Consider the following 18,774-nt stretch of genomic DNA (forward strand, 5'->3'; position numbering starts at 1 on the left):
GAATAGGGCCAAGCCGACAGGGCAGTGTGACTTGAGACATCTCCCTCCTTAGAATCAGCAAAAATGAAATTGCCACATGAGTCAGATTTGTGTTTAGAGCCTTTCCACCACCTCTCTGGGCATCCCACCCCAAGTTCGGCACACGGCACTCTAGTGGCTCAGATCCCCTCATGGCTGAGCGAGGATTAGGCCTCCCTTTCCTCCAGAAATGGTCCATGCACCAAAGTAACACTCCTACTACATCCTGAGCCACAGAAATAAAAATGCTATTGACAAAGACCAGGAACTTCCCCAGCAGTCCAGCGGCTGGGAGTCCACACTTCCACTGCAGTGGGCACAGGTTTGGGTCCTGGTCAGGAAACTAAGATTCCCCCATGCTTTGCAGTGTGACCAAAAAAATAAATGATTTTTAAAAAATTTTTAAATTAAGAAAAGATCAATCTATCTCTGGCATGTGTCAAGAAGAAATCAATGAATACTCTTTGAAAATCCAATAATCTTACAGTCATTTACATTTCACATGGCATCTTTCCATTTGATTCTCATCAAAACCTATGACTGTAATTGTAAACGATTGTAAGATCATTGGATTTTCAAAGAGAGAATGCATCGACCTGAATGACTTAGTGGCAGTACCCTAGGAAGGGAGGAGGAGACCTCTAGAGGGAGAGAGCGGGCCCCGTCTCTGGTGTGACTCCAGTTTGGGCTCCCACCCACTTCTGCCCAGGTCCCACCACGGCTCCACCCCTCACAAGCCTCCCCCACCGCCTCAGAACCCTGTACTACACTTTGTTCTTTTGAGTTAAGCCTAAAACATCGTGTTGCTGTGTGTTTTGTTGAAAGGTAAATACTCCTAAAAGTATAACTCATCTACCACTTGTAAATGACAGAATTTTTATGAGTTAATTCATCATTAGCCGCTCACCTGGTTAAGGAGGAGGTCTTTGGGACAAATTGCCATGAGGAGGAAGGTTAGAAGTGATTCAGAGCATGGGGAGTTGCTGTTATGCCGAGTTACAGACCAGCTGGGGAGCAGGTGACCAGGGATTAGCTGTAAGAAGAGGTTTTCCCCTGCTGAGAATCAGACAGGACCAGAAGAAGACCCACAGGGATCGACCAGAGTCAGTGAGAGGGGAAAATGCCACGTGACTGGACAGGCAATGGTTCAAGCTCTGGGTAAGGAAGCAAGACTCAGGGGCGAGAGGATGAAGAGCGTATCCGAGGCTAGAATGGAGAGGGTCAGCAAACCAAGGCAGCCAGAGGGAGAGATGTCAGCAAAGTTCGAGGGGAGGGCAGCAGACAGAAAATAATGATCAAGAGGATTCATTTGAGGATAAAACACCTTTGCTTGTAAGAAAGTGTCACCACCTTGGTCTCATTTGATCCCTAAGTATCCCTGTAAGTTCAGTTCAGTTCAGTCGCTCAGTCGTGTCCAACTCTTTGCAACCCCATGAATTGCAGCACGCCAGGCCTCCCTGTCCATCACCAACTCCCGGAGTTCACTCAGACTCACGTCCATCGAGTCTGTGATGCCATCCAGCCATCTCATCCTTGGTCGTCCCCTTCTCCTTCTGTTCCCAATCCCTCCCAGCATCAGAGTCTTTTCCAATGAGTCAACTCTTTGCATGAGGTGGCCAAAGTACTGGAGTTTCAGCTTTAGCATCATTTCTTCCAAAGAACACCCAGGGCTGATCTCCTATAGAATGGACTGATTGGATCTCCTTGCAGTCCAAGGGACTCTCAAGAGTCTTCCTTTTAGGATTGCCCAAATAAGGCACTAAGGTTCAAATGGTTTAAATGACGCAATCAAGGCTTGAGAGGGTAAAAAGAACACTAGACGAGAAGTCACACTCAGGTTCCGTAAATTATCGGGTGACCCATGGTGCCATGTAACCCTTTGTACCCCACAAATAAAATGAGAAACAGGAGAAGGGGAGACAAGTGACGTTTATTAATCTGCGCTGTGCCAGGCGTCATGCATGGAATTGGATATTACTTATTTCACTCACATTGTCAAAACGTTCCTATGAGGTAACTTTTAACAAATAAAATACATCACAGGTTTTTATAAGAATTGAGTGGAAAGATGCAATGTTTCATAATCTTTTCTGCCTTTCGAGTAGCAGACCAAGAGCCATATCTAGCCTGCGTGTGTGTGTGTGTGTGTGTGTGTGTGTGTGTGTGTGTGTGTGTGTTTTGTGTTTCGGTCAATATTTAACTTCTTTTAAAATTAATTACTGGGATTTCCTTGATGGTCCAGGGGCTAAGACTCCACGCTCCCAATACAAGGGGCCCAGGTTCAGCACCTGGCCAGAGAGCTAGATCCCACAGGCCACACCTAGAACTAGACCCCACATGCTGCAACTAAGACCCAGCACCGCCAAATAAATTACTGGCTTCTATTGACAAACCAGCTGATCTCGCAACTCCAGGCTGAACCCCAAGCTGATGCGGCTGCCTCCTGAAGCCCCAGCAAGAAGTCCTCACTTGCACTGCTACTTGGACCCTGAGGCATGAGTTCGCAATTCAGATGCCAAACATGATTCCCTGAGAGCATCTGTCTGTAGCTACAGGCGATGGTTCCCAATAGTCTGGGGGGCTGGGCGGGAAGGAAGCAAAGGAAGTCTCTGGCTGAAACAGGCTACAAGAAGCGGGGAGAAAACCCAGAATTAAGTGTGCGGTTGGTGGATACTTGGAAAGAAGTTACCATTGGAGGGGGGAGGTGAGCATGAGAGGGGACACAGGACAATAATAACAGTTTTTCTGAGCCTGCCTGGCATGCTGTGAACCAACCGCAGTAGACTCAGGCAGAGTCTCTCAGCCTTTGACCGGCAGGTGGGGAGCCAAGACGTGGAGCCTCTGGAATAATTAGCTTGTTCTTGTGCCAGATCGATGAGGACAAGAGGCGAGACACAATCCAGAGACTGCGACAGTGCAAATACGACAAAAAGGTGACTAGTCTCCTCTGCTTTTCTGAACTCTCAATCAGGGATACGTGCTGGGCCTTCTGACTCATTGTGGCCCCAGCTCTGTCGGCGGTGTGATGGCCCGGGTCCCGGGGCTGACCCAAGGGATGCTGTTAGAGCCTTTCACAGGGCTGGGCCGGGCTCTGCTTCACCACTTACAATATTCACAAGTCCTGGGTCTACTGAAGAAAAAATAAAATTTTTAAGAGGGGGAGAGTGTAGGAAGGAAAAGGAAAAATAATAGATTCAGAGCAGTCCAGGCAACCCTGTATTGTATCTTGAATCATTGCAGTGGGGATGTAACAATTCCATAGCAAAGTTTTGTATCTTCCTTTCTTCCTTCTTTCCTTCCTTTCTCCCCTCCTTCCTCCTTTCCTCCTTTCTTTCCTCCCTTCCTTCCTCCTTTTTTCACTTAATCATTTTAAAGAAACATTCTCATATGAGCCTACCACATCCCAGGCACTAGGCACCAAGGATATAAACAGCAGTGAAAGAATGTTACCGCTTTCAAAAGCTTACAGTAGAGTGGGAAGATAGTCATGTGAGCAGATGATTATAACATGCATTTGGCGGTCATGCTACACTATCTCCTTAATTCAATTGATCTTTGCAGCGAGTGATTCTAAAGGATCTCAAGCACAATGATGGCAACTTCACTGAGAAACAGAAGATAGAGTTGAACAAGGTATGCTTACTTAAGACCTTTAAGTGAGAAATAACTTTACTCCGTTTTCACCAAGCATTGAGGTCCCTGGTGGAGCAAGGTGTTATTAGGGAGTCCTGACAGAGAAGCCCGCAGACCAGGAATGGGTGACCATACTTCTTGTTGAAAATTCTCCCCCCAAATTTTGTCAGAGATGTTTGATGGTACAGAACATGCTGGCATGTCCTAGAAAGTGGTCCTGATGTGATGGGAGAGTAGTCAAAGGTTTGTATTCAGGTCCTCTTGCAGAAGAAAGAAAGCCCGTGAGGTCAGATTAATGCCAAGTGCAGAAGGAGACACATTGATGCTTCATTGTATCAAGAGCAGTAGTATATCTTCCCAGAGATCTGAGACAGGGCATGTTTTATTAGTATATTGTTAGTTTTTAATCAGGTGCTCTTTTCTGCCTGAGCTGCTTTGTAAATGAGTGTGTTATGTCTTAGTTGCTTCAGATTGACTATTACAACCTAACTAAGTTCTACGGCACGGTGAAGCTTGATTCCATGATCTTTGGGGTGATTGAGTACTGCGAGAGAGGATCCCTCCGGGTAAGGAACCAGAATCATTTCCAATTTCTTAACCCACCAACCATATACAAAAAAAAAAAAAATGTGTAGTAGAAATTTTAAATACTCACTCAGTGAAATAATAACAGCAGAGAGTTATTAGGAAAAATGTATGGGCCCATATGCTTATCAAACTAGATCACTCAGATTTTGTCCATTTATCCCTATTATATCATCATAAGTGAAATGAAAGTCACTCAGTCGTGTCCAACTCTTTGGCACCCTATGGACTGTAGTCTGCCAGGCTCCTCTGTCCATGGAATTCTCTAGGCCAGAATACTGGAGTGGGTAGCTGTTCCCTTCTCCAGGGGATCTTCCCAACCTAGGGATCGAACCCAGGACTCTCACATTGCAGGCGGATTCTTTACCAGGTGAGCTACCAGGGAAGCCCAAGAATGCCTATCCCTTCTCCAGGGCCAGGAATTTTTGACCCAGGAATTGAACTGGGGTCTCCTGCATTGCAGGCGGATTCTTTACCAGCTGAGCTAACTAGCTAAAAAATATTCAGGAGTGTAGACTTGAAAAAACTGCTGTACTACAGAAAATGCTGACATTCTATCTCACTGTGAATGAGTAGTCTAAATCCCCCATCTACCATGGATTAAAACATTCATGTTGGTAAAACGTTGGTAAGAGTGAGACTACTCATATGTTTAGAATATAAATTTTTTTGAATGCAATCATCAACAGGTGAGACTTTGAAATATATTCTTTTATAAAAGAAATAAAAAAGATTTCCTTTCTTAATTTTATAGTTTGATGATTATTATATGAAGATGTGTTTTTGCTCTTTTGTGAGATTATTTAAATCATGTTTCCCCTTTTGATTTTTTTTCACCATTTTCACTAAGTTCTCTAACTTATACGAAATTTGGCACTTTAGAGTGTTCTTTTTCTCACAAGAAATTTAATAAAATTCTGTGTATGTAAAAAAAAAGAAAAAACAAAGAACAAATGCGGAAATGTGGAAAAGTGATTGCCTCTCCATTCATTTTATTTTATTTGCATATTTGTTTCTGTATTAAGAGAAAACTGGATGGTTATTAGAAAAAAAATGTAGATTTAAAAATGTATGTATGGCATAAACTCAAATGTATCCTCAAGGAAAAAAAAAATCATAGCCCTAAATGCTGTTCTCTCTTTTAAAAAATAATCTAAATATTCAATGCAAAGTTTAGAATAACTATGGCCTAAAGGAAAGGAAACCACAATTCAATTGTTATAAAACTGATAAAATTTTAAAGTGCATTCTTGAGTTGTTTATTTTTTAAAAACTATAAAATACACAAGCCTCTTATACTTCTAATTAAATCTTTAAAGCAAGCATAAAAATAAAATGAAAATTAAAAAGCTATGAAAAAGATGCTTTCAGTTATGAAAGAATATATCATGACTGTTAAATTATAAAGTCTAAAAAAGGGAAAATTTTCAGAAACAATATAATTATGAAAACTTGACTCAAGAAGTAAAAACTTAAAAAAAAAAAAAGAAGTAAAAACTTAAGGAAGTCAGTAATGGTAGAAGACATTAACATTTTCATTACAAAGAAAACCAGATTCAGTTTAATTTTTCTAAACTTCAATGAATAATTCTCATTGTCTATATAAACACTACTCTAAAGCTAAAGAAAAACATGAACATCTTCTAAATTCATTTAACATTCAACAAGGCTAACATAGAGTTGATACTAAAATGTGATTAAATACTAATGTCATTTATCAATATAAATGGAAAAATTATAAATGCAATACAGGTAACTCTATGCCAAGTCATATATGAAAAGCATAATACAGTTAGATATGGTTAGTTTTATGAATGGAAAAAATATTATTCTAATGCATCATATCAAATGGTCTTTGGGGAAAGGCTACATATAAGATCATTTTAATTGGTGCTGAAAATGTTCATTTAAATTGCTGCTGATACAATAAAATAAACACACATTCCTAATAATAATAATTTCAAGTCTCTCAAAGTTAGAAATACTTTCCATATGAGGGCTAGACCATATCTGAATCATTTGGTTTCAACGTGACAAAAAATTTAGATACACCAGTAAGTGAAGATTATCACAGAGGACAGACATTTTCATAGGGAGAAGAGATAATAAACAAATAAACAAAAGCCACATATCAGGTGCTAAGGGAAGAGTCTGTCTGCTCATAACTCCCCTCACTTAAACTGACTGGTTACCCACCGCTTCAGCAACCTCATCTGAAACAACCAGTGACTTTGGGCCCTTTGTTGGAAATTACTGGTACAGTACCTAAGTTAAAACTGGGCTTTTTCCCCAGACAAGAAATTGTTGTTAGGTTTTCAGTTAGGGTCCTGCTTAGAGTTTTACTGTGAAGAATTAGCTTAGTTTAAATACCCTGTATCTTGATAGAACCATCATCACGTTAATACTATGAGTTCAAAACTCTAGGTCATACAGTTAATGCAAAAATTCAAGAGCTCTGTCTTAATGACAGAGGACTTAATAAATGGACGGAACACTTAGAGCTATTAAACCAATTGATGTAATTGGTCTTGTAAGTAAAAATGAAATCCTAGCTAAAGGGATTTCCTGATAGCAATTCCTTGTTGGAAAACACTAGTGTAATTTTGATGATACAGAGCCTGCAAGCCAGGCACTTGGGAATCAGGCTCACCAGCCCACTCTCCTGGCAGGTACCTGCTCATTCCTTTACCTCTGTCTGGTGAAGAAACAGGATTTGGGATCTGTGGGCATCTCGTGCTCATCTCCTTGTGATAAAGAACCACCCAGTGTTTCTTAGAGAGAAAAGAAACATATGTTCAAGAAAACCAGGGCAGTGGAGTTCCAGCTTGTTCCTGAGCCCAAGGACTCATTATTGGAACTTCCCTGGTGGTCCAATATTAATACTTCACGCTTCTACCACAGGGGGCGTAGGTTCAATCCCTGGTTGGGGATTGGGCAACTAAGATCCCACATGCCTCGGGGTGTGATCAACATGTTAAAAAATAAAAAACAAAAGATCATTATTTGCCTGTTAGAATCTCTCCACAGTGGTATCCTTTAGACAACTCATCTTCCTTTTCTTTTTCTCCTGCTCAGGAAGTTTTAAATGACACAATTTCTTACCCTGATGGTACATTCATGGACTGGGAGTTTAAGATCTCTGTCTTGTATGACATTGCTAAGGTAAGAGACCCACAGACATGAAAGATGTTTATGAAAGTTAAATCTGGAAAACAGACCTAGCCAGCTATCGCATTGGTTTCTTCATCTCTTAAAAGATAACGAAAGAGTACCTACCTGTGTCATAGGGTTTTTGTGAAGATTTTACGAAACAATACATGGGCTTTGTATAAGGCCTGACAAGCAAGTATTCAGTATATATATTGACTTATTATTTTTATTATTAAATTCTTTCTACACTGGGTTGCAGGCACACCTTTTCATAGATTTGCTGGAAGTAAAAAAAAAAAAATCACATAAAGTTTCAGGGAAGATAACTGAATCTTCACCTTAATGTAAGAGAAAATATAAGGGCAGGCATTCATCTTGCATGAGGCAATAAAAAATTTGGACATGTATATTCCTAGACATGCTATGAAAAGGAAGTGGATACCAGTAACTAGGGCCCCATTCAAGAATGAAGAAAAACCAGTCCCAAGAGTGAGCTATTTGATACAGTCTTAAATCACCTGAAAGACACATAGCATCGGAATCAATTGGGGAAAAAAAAGTAGTATAATATCTTACTTGCCTCAGTTCACTCCCAGGACCAAGGCTGAACACTAGTGTCTGCAGTACCACCACCTCTGGCCGCCAGGGGGAGACACAACAGCCGAAAAAGAACTTCTTTCAAAACCGAATGAAACATTCTGTTTCAAAAGAGATAGAAAGCAATTAGATTTTGAGAAATAATCTAGCCTAACCTCTCCCTTCAGGAAGGCAAAGCCTTATTATTCGTATTATTTTCATATTCATATTGAGGTAGCAGAGAACCAGAGACATACCCAAGGTCACAGGCTGAATAAGTGGTAAACAAAAACACTAAAAAATAGGATCAATCTTTGCTTCATATTGTCTACAGCTACTTAACCAGAGTCTTTAGACAGTTGCCTTTTACTGTGTCACCTAAATAACCTTCAAAACTGGATGCAGTACTTAGGCAAATGTTAGGGCTTTAACAATATTTTATAAAGTTAATGGAGTTAAATTTAAAACTCGACGGTGATTCTGTCCATATGCCAAAATGATTTCACCAAGTCACCTCTTCCCTGCAAAGGACAGAGAAGCTGAGGAGTGTCATATCTCTTTTTGTTTTCCTGTATCTGAAAAACTACAGGGAATGTCATATCTGCACTCCAGTAAGACAGAAGTCCACGGCCGTCTAAAATCGACCAACTGCGTGGTGGACAGTAGAATGGTGGTGAAGATCACCGATTTTGGCTGCAATTCCATTTTGCCTCCAAGAAAAGGTCTGTCGTGAATGAAATTTTCACTAGTTTCCCACTTAAACACTTTTCTTTTTTAATTTTGCACAAGTCCATGTAAAGTGCTCAGGAAACGGTGATACTGAGCAGAAAAAACACTTCCGTAAGAGGCAGTAGCTGGCTCACTCCCCAGCATTGCCCCCTTCTCAGTGTCCAGTGTGTGCTTGTCAAGTTGAACAGATCTCCTCTGTGGGTTTCCTCCATCTGTGTGTCCCTTGATTCAAGGGAGAAATCACGAAGGAGCTATAGGCTTGTGGAGGCAGGACTGTGTGAAAAAATACAGAAAGTTAGAGCCGTAGGAGACCTCAGAAATCCCCTTATTGAACCCTCCTGTTTTATAGAAGACAGAACTAAAGCTCAGAAAGGCTAAGAGAATTGCCCAAAAAGATAGAGTATAAGACTGAAGACCCCTTTCCAAATTCTAGACATCATTCGTTTATCTGTGATAATGGTAAGAAATGATGATGCTTAGAAAACCTAAGTCTTATCGGTAAAATATATTCTTATGTATCCCTTTCAGGAGTGGTGATGGGAGTCAAAAAAAGTGATTTGTAAAGTATCAAGGGCTTTTCATGTTGAATGTTTGCCAGTTCTTTATTAGAACTCAGGGTTAAACAGCCTCAGAGGGCTAGGACCCATAGATGCCTCAAAATACCACTAAATTTCTCAAAAACTAAATTCTACCTCTAATTCTATTTTTGCACTCCTTTTAGTTTTCCATAATGGACGAAAAATTACAATCCTGCACCCACTTCTTTAGCTATGTCGAGGATGCTAAGACATTGGACTAAATCCGGTTAGTGCTTATTGAGAACCTGCTGTGTGCCTGGGTTCATCGTGGAGTGAGCAAAGCCCCTTCATGAAATGACTCACCACGACACAAAATCAGATTAATTGCAGATCCAAGCCTATCCTCCCGAACATCCAGTTATATGAGCCTGTCTGTGGGATCAGTTACCTGAAATCTTAGCATAAGTAGATTTACTTCCCTCTCCTACAAGCCCAACCATTAGGATCCATTTTTAATGAATCACTAGCCGCATAAATTCACAAGACATAAATCTGAAAATGCAGTGAACACTTGGATGGAAAGCCAGATGGGGAAAGTGTGCTTTATCATAAGCATCTCACTATACCTAAACACACGAATCTGTTGATTTATGTACTTGAAACTGCTGAAGGTAGAAATCTCAAGAAGTCTACAGGGAGCTAGGTGATCCTTATAAACTCCCAAGGGATGTTGGAGAATAATTAATTGTATGCCCCCATTATTAAAAATAAGATATGTAGTGGGGGTCCCAAACCCAAGTGACTATGAGAGCCAGACACAGGAGTGCTTCACTCTTGAAATGAACTTGATGGGAAGCAGTAGTAATAGCTCGCACGCTAGTAAAATGTGAGTAAATCGTATGCTTTTTTTTTTTAAAGAATACCACAGGAACCAAAGAAAGCACATCTGTGTATTAGCTGACCTCATGGCTGCTACTATATCACATCTGGAAACTTATCAGTGACTGTCTCTCTGTTTCAATGTGCTGTCTTTATTTTCTCTTAGTAAAAATACTGTTGTGGGTTCCCATTCACTTCTCCAGGGGATCTTTCCTACCCAGGGATTGAACCCGTGTCTCCTGCATTGCAGGCAGGTTCATTACCTTCTGAACTACCTGGAAAGCCCATTATTTCCTTTTAGTAAATATACATAGATGGCGATTCCCTGGTGGCTCAGTCAGTAAAGAATTCACCTGGAATGCAGGAGGCTCAGGTTCAATCCCCTGGAGAAGGGAATGGCTACCCACTCCAGTATTCTTGGCTGGAGAATCCCATGGACAGAGGAGCCTGGTGGGCTACAGTCCATTACATTGCAAAAGGGTCAGACATGACTTAGGGCCTAAACTACCACCAGCAAACATATATATAGTAAATATATTTATATTTACTAAAAGAAATGTGTTTTATATTACATAAAATTTGTAAGTATATATTTATTAAATCTTTATATACATGTAGTATTTTATATGGGCTTCCCAGGTGGCTTAGTGATAAAGAATCTGCCTGCAATGCTAGAGACCTGGGTTTGATTTCTGGGTCAGGAAGATCCCCTGGGCAAGGAAATGGCAACCCATGCCGGTACCCTTGCCTGGGAGAGCCCATGGACAGAGGAGCCTGGTGGGCAGCAGTCCATGGGGTCACAAAGAGTCAGACACAACTGAGTGAGCATGCACACAGTGTTTTATATTACATTAAATATATAATTTTAAAATATTTATAAAGGCTTTCATAGGTTTATGCTGCATGTTCCATAAACTATTAAATCCTCGGCCTCTTACATTCTACTGAATTCACCCCACAAATATTTACCGAGCACTCCCTGTACCCTAGGCGCTGTTCTAGGTAGACCTTGAGGGTTTTCATGACCCAGGCAGTTTTAGGGAAGGCATTCCATGTTTCCTACCCAGATCCTGGCATTACCTAGTCAGCTCGGAAGGCAAGTGTCTATTCTGCCCCCATCGCCAGCATTAGTGTGGTGGAGGGACTTAATAGCGCGTCGGGGATCCCTGGGCTACTCACCCCCTCAACGTTAAAGTCTCACTGCTGAACACACAGACTTGTGGACGGCCCCAGAGCATCTGCGCGTAGCCAGCGTTTCGCAGAAAGGAGACGTGTACAGCTACGGCATCATCGCCCAGGAGATCATCCAGCGGAGAGAAACCTTCTACACGCTCAGCTGTCGGGACCAGAAAGGTGAGGACCTTCTCTGGGAGCCAGCAGGAATTCTAGGCTGACCGAGACCCCGCGGTTTCTGTGACCACATCTCAGTCCCCTTGTCAGCAAGAGCAGTGTCACTCCCATGCTCTACACCGCACAGGGTGGTTGGAGGGATTCAATGACAGTATGAAATGTCAGAGGGCTCTGAAAAGCACAGGACAATACCCTACTGCCAGCCGCCGCCACTGTCAGCAATACTCAGTTAAAGAGCTGTGCCTTGAAATTTCCTGCTTCCCTTCTGATTCCATTAAGAGATATGCGTCTTTAACACCTGAACTAGATCACTAACAGGACCACATGCATCCTTGAGGTCTTACTAAGAGAATGCTGTAGTTTTGCCACATGTCCTCTTTTGATGTGTGTGTGTAGGGGGGGTTGTTGCTGTCGCTCAGTTGCTGTCATGTCTGACTCTTTGTGACCCCCGTGGACTGCTGCACGCCAAGCTTTCCCCATCCTCTACTGTCTCCCGGAGTTTGCTCAAGTTCATGTCCATTGAGTCGGTGATGCTATCCATCTCATGTGTGTGTGTATGTGTGTGTGTGTGTGTTTGAGGTGGGGTAGCAGGGTAGCATAGTTTATTAAATTCTAGAAAGTTGATTTGGAGATTATACTGACTCCCCATGGAATATTAAACTTGACTATTCTTTTTTTAATTATTAAACTTTGTGTTTTGTATTGGAGTACAGCCGATTAACAACATTGCGATAGTGTTAGGTGGACAGCAAAGTGACTAAGCCATCCATATCCATGTGTCCATTCTCCCCCAGACGCCCCTCCCATCCAGGCTGCCACGTAACACTGGGCAGAGTTCCCTGTGCTCTACAGTAGGTCCTCGTTAGGGGGAAGTGTTTCATTCCATTCGTCCAATTCTCGATTCACTGAGTGCTTCCTGTGCACCAGCTCTTACCAGTATGGAGGATGAAGGTAGCTGAAGGGTGTAGGGAGGACAGGCTAGCATCTCGGTCAGAAGAAACCTCCCTAAGACAGTGCTCTTTGAGTTAAGTTTTAAATGGCTTGTAGCTTTAACTGAAGTATTCCCTGGGTGTAAGAGGGCCTAAGCCCCCTTGCCCTGGTGGCCCATCCATTCATTCACATCTGTTTGTTGAGTGCTAGCCTAGGCTTTGCCACATTCCCACCGGCTCCGCATCCAGGTCCGGGAACCCATTCAGAGTCTGGAGGCTGCTGCTAAAATTTCTTCACACTGCATTCTTTCTTGTAATTTGAATGGTTCTCGTCCTATCAGAGAAGATTTTCAGAGTGGAGAATTCCAACGGAGTGAAACCCTTCCGCCCCGATCTGTTCCTGGAAACAGCAGAGGAAAAAGAGCTGGAAGTGAGTATGTCTCCTGCATGAGTTTCTTTGGGGTTGCAGCAGCAAAGGAGCACAGACTCGGTGGATGAACACCAAGGAAATGTATCCACTTACTTACAGTTCTGGAGGCCAGAAGTCTGAAATGAGTTGTCAGAGGCCGTGCCTCCTCCAGAGGCTCTACGGGAGAATCCATTCCTCACTTCTCCCAGGAGCTTCTGGTGGCTCTTGACATGCCTTGGCTTGTGGCCGCAAGACTCTAATCTCTGCCTCCAGGCCACATTCTCCATTTCTGTCTAATCTCCTACTTCTCTCCTGTATGAGGATACGTGTGACTGTTGCTGTTACTTAGTTGCTGAGTCATGTCCAGTTCTTTGCGACCCCATGGACTGCAGAACGCCAGGCTTCCCTGTCCTTCACTACTGTCTCCTGAAGTTTGCTGAAACTCATTCATGCCCATTGAGTCAGTGATACGATCTAACCATCTCATCCTCTGCCACGCTCTTCTTTTGTCCTCAGTCTTTCCCAGAATCAGGGTCTTTTCCGCTGAGCTGGCTCTTCACATCGGGTGGCCAAAGTACTGAAGTTTCAGTCCAGGGACTTCCTTGGTGGTTCATTGTTTAAGACTACGTATTTCCAATGCAGGAGGCCTGGTTCAGTCCCTTCTCAGGGAACTAAGATAACCACATACCATGTAGCCAAAAAGTTTTAAAAAATAAAATAAAATTGGGTTTTTAAAAAACCTTTTTTAAAAAGGATGATTCAGAATTATCTTCCCATTGCAAGATCCTTAATCACACCTGCAAAGACCCTTTTTCCAAGTAAGGTAGCATTCACTGGTTCCAGGGGTTGGAACACATCCTTGGGAGCCATTATCAGCCTGTCATCCTCCCAACTCACAAAAGAGCTCCTCCAGCACACATCACGTTCTCAGTATTTAGGAGCTAGAAGAGCAGATGTCAGTGTGATACAGTTACTAGGCTTATAAAACTGCCTCCTGATTATAAAATAAATATGCCAATATCTAGAAACAATAAAGAAAGGTGCATTCACTCTATCCTCTGAAGAAAATGGAGATGTTCTGTATTTGCTTAACTGTTTTATAATCCTTCACAAAGGCCTTTAAGGACTGTGGAGAAAAAAAAAAATCCTAATTTTTTCTTTAGAATTTTATCTGAGCGGTTATAATCCAGCATATGGTAAGTAAATGTTAAAAAAAAATATTTATGGTTGTTGAAGAAAATTTTTTTAAACTTTTGTTCCTTGCAGGATAAAGATAAAAACATTTTGCTTCAGTTTGCAAGTGACCTGCTAGATGAGGTTTATGGTCAGACTTTACCGAGCATGAATGGGCCTTTTTTTATTTCTTTCTGTTTTTCAACAGGAAAGGCAGGTTGTACCCCAAGGTGTTCTGAGCTACATCCACTCCTATTCTGCCTTCTCCTCATCCCTTCCCTTCCTGCTTCTTTTCTGGATCCTGGAATTCCTCTTCGCACATCAGCATCTCTCCTCTCAAACCCTCCTTTCTAGTCTGAGTATATCCTCCTGTTTAAAACAGCTTTCACCAAAGCCGCCTCCTTGTCCATTGACTTGTGCGGCTGGGTGGTTCTGGAATAGGAAATGAGGAATTGTCTTCTAGTAGCCGCACAGAGTCGGACACGACTGAAGCGACTTAGCAGCCCCAGCAGCAGCTGGCTCCAATAGAATACAGGTCTGAAACTCCCAGACTTGGCCTGAAGAGCATGTGCTGTTGACCGAGGAGCCTGGTGGGCTACGGTCCATGGGATTGCAGAGTCGGACACGACTGAAGCAACTGGGCACGCATGCACGCTGCATCAGCTCACTTGACGCTTCTGTCCCTCCCTTCCTCTAAGGCAGTCAGCCAGCGGATCGTTTTCCCGGGCAAGGGTACCACCTAGTGGTGAATACAGGCAACTACAGTTCTATACCGTGGTCCTCTCCCTCCCCAGGGACTCTTCGTTAAAGCAAACGAATGCAGACAGGGAGTGTAACTAGTACCATTTGTGATCCTGTTTGTGTTGAGAGTGAAGAGCAAACTTAATTTAAAGCAGATGGTCTTCAGCATGCTTTTTGATCCCACAAAAGCTGCAAACAAGCGGAATCAAATGAGATGGCTCCATGGGCTTCCTGTCCTCTCCCTCTCCCTCTGTACCCACCCCCCCAACACACCCTCCCATCCCTCCCATCCTCCCACCTCCCCTCCCCCACCCCCACCCCCACCCCCACCCCCTGCCTCGTTTCTCTTCACTGCAGCTGGGAAACTTACAAACGTACATACATTAATGTCCTCTGCCCATGTCATACCTGGGACATATTTGTGCTAAGTAAATTATTAATTTTTTAATCTGAAATTCAAGTTTAACTGGGTGTCCTGTATTTGTATTTGCTATATCTGAGAACCCTAACAAGGTCCCTTCACAAACCAATTAATTCAGAAGCTCCTGAAGTCCTAAGAAATTTTGTGAATGCTCCCCAGATAATCCCATGGTCAGGCACAGCTGAAAACTAATGTCATACAGCTTCACTCTCATTTTAGAGTTGCCTGGCACTCACCAAGCCCAGTTATTTATCCCCCTCCCCAGCACAAACCCAGCAAATGTCCGTAAGGCGTTCTGTCTCTCCCATCCCACCTGGTCCAAATCAATATTGCCGTTTTTCCTTAGCCTAGGATCAAAAGGAAGGGTGAGGCAAAGTAGTGCAGGCAATGATGACCACAGGGAACTGGGCCATTTCATACTTGTTGTGAGAGTTGAGATGTTTTAAAAACATTCCCTGCTTTAGTTGCTTACATCACGGAACAGAATAGGATACCACCGTCTAAGCTAATCCACCTCTTATTTATTTATTTGAAGTACAGCTGATTTGCAATCTTGTGCCAATCTCTGCTGTACAGCAAAGTGACTCATTTATACCTTCTTTTTCATATTCTTTTCCATTATAGTTTATCCCAAGGGGATTGGCTATAGTTCCCTAGGCTATCTATAGTAAGACCTTGTTTTTATCTATTTTAAAGGTAGTAGTTTGCATCCACCAACCCCACACTCCCAGCCCTCCCGTCTCCCTGCTCCTCTGACAACCGCAGCTGTGTTCTCTAAGCCTGTGAGTCTGTCTCTCTTCCATAGAGAGGTTCATTTGTGCCGTATGTTAGACTTGACATATAAGTGATACCACATGGCATTTGTCTTTTCTGAGTTACTCCAGTTCGCCCTCTTCTTTCTTCCAGGTCTATCTACTTGTCAAAAGCTGCTGGGAGGAAGATCCAGAAAAAAGGCCAGATTTCAAGAAAATTGAGAATACCCTGGCCAAGATATTTGGGTATGGCGGACATTTTTACTTTTCCCCACTAGCTTCAGTTTTTTCTAATAGTTGACATTCAGTGGTAGCTAAGTATGAGAATGCCTTTTCTAATGAAAAATCACAGATTGTAATACCTGTCTCCAAAAAATTAAAATGATATGGAGATGAACAGACCATTTTCTCGAGAAATAATCACTTGAAAAGCTAAGTACTATGTTCAAGGGCAAAACGAGCCTGATTAGAAAATAGATGCTGACTGATCATGATTATATCTGTTAAAAAAATAGAGTTCCCTTACTCTTCTGCAGGTAATTAGGATTTAGAAGTCTAGTAGAATCCTGAGGATCTTAAAACCCCTGGATAATTCTTAACATCAGCAAGTTCCTTAGAGTTTTAAAAATCGTAAGATCAGGAACTTTGGCTGAATCAGAGTATAATTCAGGATGAAGAGAAAAGTAACACACAGTTATCCAGTAAGACTGAATTTTAGATTTCCCATGTTTGGAAAATGCAGTGAGAAAAATAGCCCTAGGAGATCCAGTTTCTAGGCTAGGACCTAACAATAGTTAGTTATGGTTACCAATTCTGTTGCTCGTAAAATTGGAATGAATTTTCTGTAGATGATTCCTGCAGTTCCTTCTAGCTCTTTTGTAGTTTCGTTAAGTCAAAGACTCAGACACTTAGTGAAGCTAAATAAAGCCCAGGACTGAGATGGGGTGGAGTAGTGGTCCCAAACCCCCCACACACCAGGCCACACAGCAGGAGGTGAGGCGGGGTTGGGGGGCGGCTAGCAAAGCTTCATCTGTATTTACAGCTGTTTCTCCTTGCTCACGTTACCACCCAAGTTCTGCCTCCTTTCAAATCAGCAGCAGCATTCAGTTCTCACAGAAGCGTGAACCCTGACCCTAAAGTCAGGGCAGAGTATCCTGAGATAGCCACAGTAGAAATGTAGCGCACAGCAAATGTAACGTCGTTGAATCATTTCGAAACCATACCCTCCCCCACCCCCACCGCTGCCCAGTCCATGGAGAAGTTGTCTTCCATGAAGCCAGTCCCTGGCGCCAGAAATGTTGGGGACCTCTGGGGCAGAGTGAAGACAATGAAAGTGTGGCCATTGATTGCTTGATCTGAACCACCCAATGTGGGGAAAGAGCAGGAAATAATAAATGATTTCAATCTTGCCCTTTTTCATTCCTTCCCAGAGCTATTACTAAGAGCAGGTGAAACTGTATGTGTGACAGATGAAATGTGAGCTCATGAAGATAGAACTAGACCCCTGGTATTTAGCCTCTAATGTGGTGGTTCTCTCTCTACTTGGCTGCACATTGAAGTCACCTGGGGATATTTGCAAACTACTGATGCCGGAGTCCTACCCAAGAGAGTCTGATGTAATTGATCTGGGTGCAGGGTGTCATCAGGAGTTTAAATAAGCTCCTCAGGTGATTAAAATACACAGCCAAGGTTGAGGAAACTGTTTTAATTGTATCAATTCATCATGAAATCAGATTATCCATCTTCATCCTTTCCACCTGCTCCCTCATTCTTTCTACCCAGCTAGATTTCTTTATGGTTTCTGGTGAGAATCTCCTGGGGACCTTGTTAAAAACTTCTCTTCTTCCCAAACCTAGCAGTTTCCAGTTGTAACAGATCTGTGATAGAATTCAGAAATGTACGAATTTTTTTCTCTTTCTTTTTTAATTTTTAAATTATGAAAGTATGATAACACATTTACAGGAGACTTGGAAAATACAGAACAAAGTTACATATAGTTCCACTATATAGTACAATTATTTTTTAAGTATTTTATAGTACAAGAATTTTTAAATTATTTTATAGTACAATTATTTTTAAGTATCTTATAATTTAAGATAAATTAAGATTTTTAGTTGGAGTTTCAATGTCAAACTCTCAAAAGTTAATAGAATGAATATAGAGAAAAGTAGAAAGATATAGTAGACCTGAAAAGCACCATGAACCAATTCAATATAATTAAGATTTATACAATTTTCATACAACAGTAGTATACAAATTCTATTCAGGTTCCCATCAACTATAAACTAGGAGTCTCTGAAACATATCCAGAGACATGAAATAAGGTGCAAACGTTTCATGGTCTGCTGCTGCTGCTAAGTCGCTTCAGTCGTGTCTGACTCTGTGCGACCCCATAGATGGCAGCCCACCAGGCTCCTCTGTTCCTAGGATTCTCCAGGCAAGAATACTGGAGTGGGTTGCCACTTCCTTCTCCAGTGCATGAAAGTGAAAAGTGAAAGTGAAGTCGCTCAGTCATGACCAACTCTTTGAGACCCCATGGACTGTAGCCTACCAGGCTTCTCCGTCCATGGGACTCTCCAGGCAAGAGTACTGGAGTGGGTAGCTATTGCCTTCTCCTTTCATGATCTAAAGGTATGGAAATCATACAAAGTATGTTTCCTAATCACTGTGAGATTATGTTAGAAATCAATATCAAAAGATACTTGAAGATACCCACATATTTTCAAGTCCAAATGTGGCATTTACCAAGAGAGACCTAGCCCTTGAAAGCCTCAATAAAGTCAGAAAAATGAAAAAACACGGTGATTGCAGAGAAGAAAGCATTTAAATGAGAAATTAAAATCAAAGATATTTTAAAAACCCCATGTACTTGGAAATTAAATGTCCACTTTCAAATGATAGGTGTATCTAG

The 18,774-nt window shown here is 42.1% G+C and overlaps 1 protein-coding gene across 17 annotated transcripts in view; it reads left to right on the top strand.

The window, feature by feature from the left end:
• The window catches only part of GUCY2C (guanylate cyclase 2C), a 100,403-nt gene that overhangs the window by 69,221 nt on the left and 12,408 nt on the right, over positions 1-18,774 (top strand). For all 17 annotated transcript variants that reach the window (XM_060413386.1, XM_060413396.1, XM_060413397.1 and 14 more), the window contains 8 exons: positions 2,889-2,951; positions 3,580-3,651; positions 4,113-4,217; positions 7,312-7,398; positions 8,552-8,684; positions 11,304-11,441; positions 12,709-12,797; positions 16,018-16,109. In XM_060413386.1, coding sequence (XP_060269369.1) covers positions 2,889-2,951; positions 3,580-3,651; positions 4,113-4,217; positions 7,312-7,398; positions 8,552-8,684; positions 11,304-11,441; positions 12,709-12,797; positions 16,018-16,109 — 779 coding nt within the window. The remainder of the gene's footprint in view (positions 1-2,888; positions 2,952-3,579; positions 3,652-4,112; positions 4,218-7,311; positions 7,399-8,551; positions 8,685-11,303; positions 11,442-12,708; positions 12,798-16,017; positions 16,110-18,774) is intronic.

The sequence above is a fragment of the Ovis aries genome, chromosome 3 (genome assembly GCF_016772045.2).
Source record: "Ovis aries strain OAR_USU_Benz2616 breed Rambouillet chromosome 3, ARS-UI_Ramb_v3.0, whole genome shotgun sequence".
NCBI lineage: Eukaryota > Metazoa > Chordata > Mammalia > Artiodactyla > Bovidae > Ovis > Ovis aries.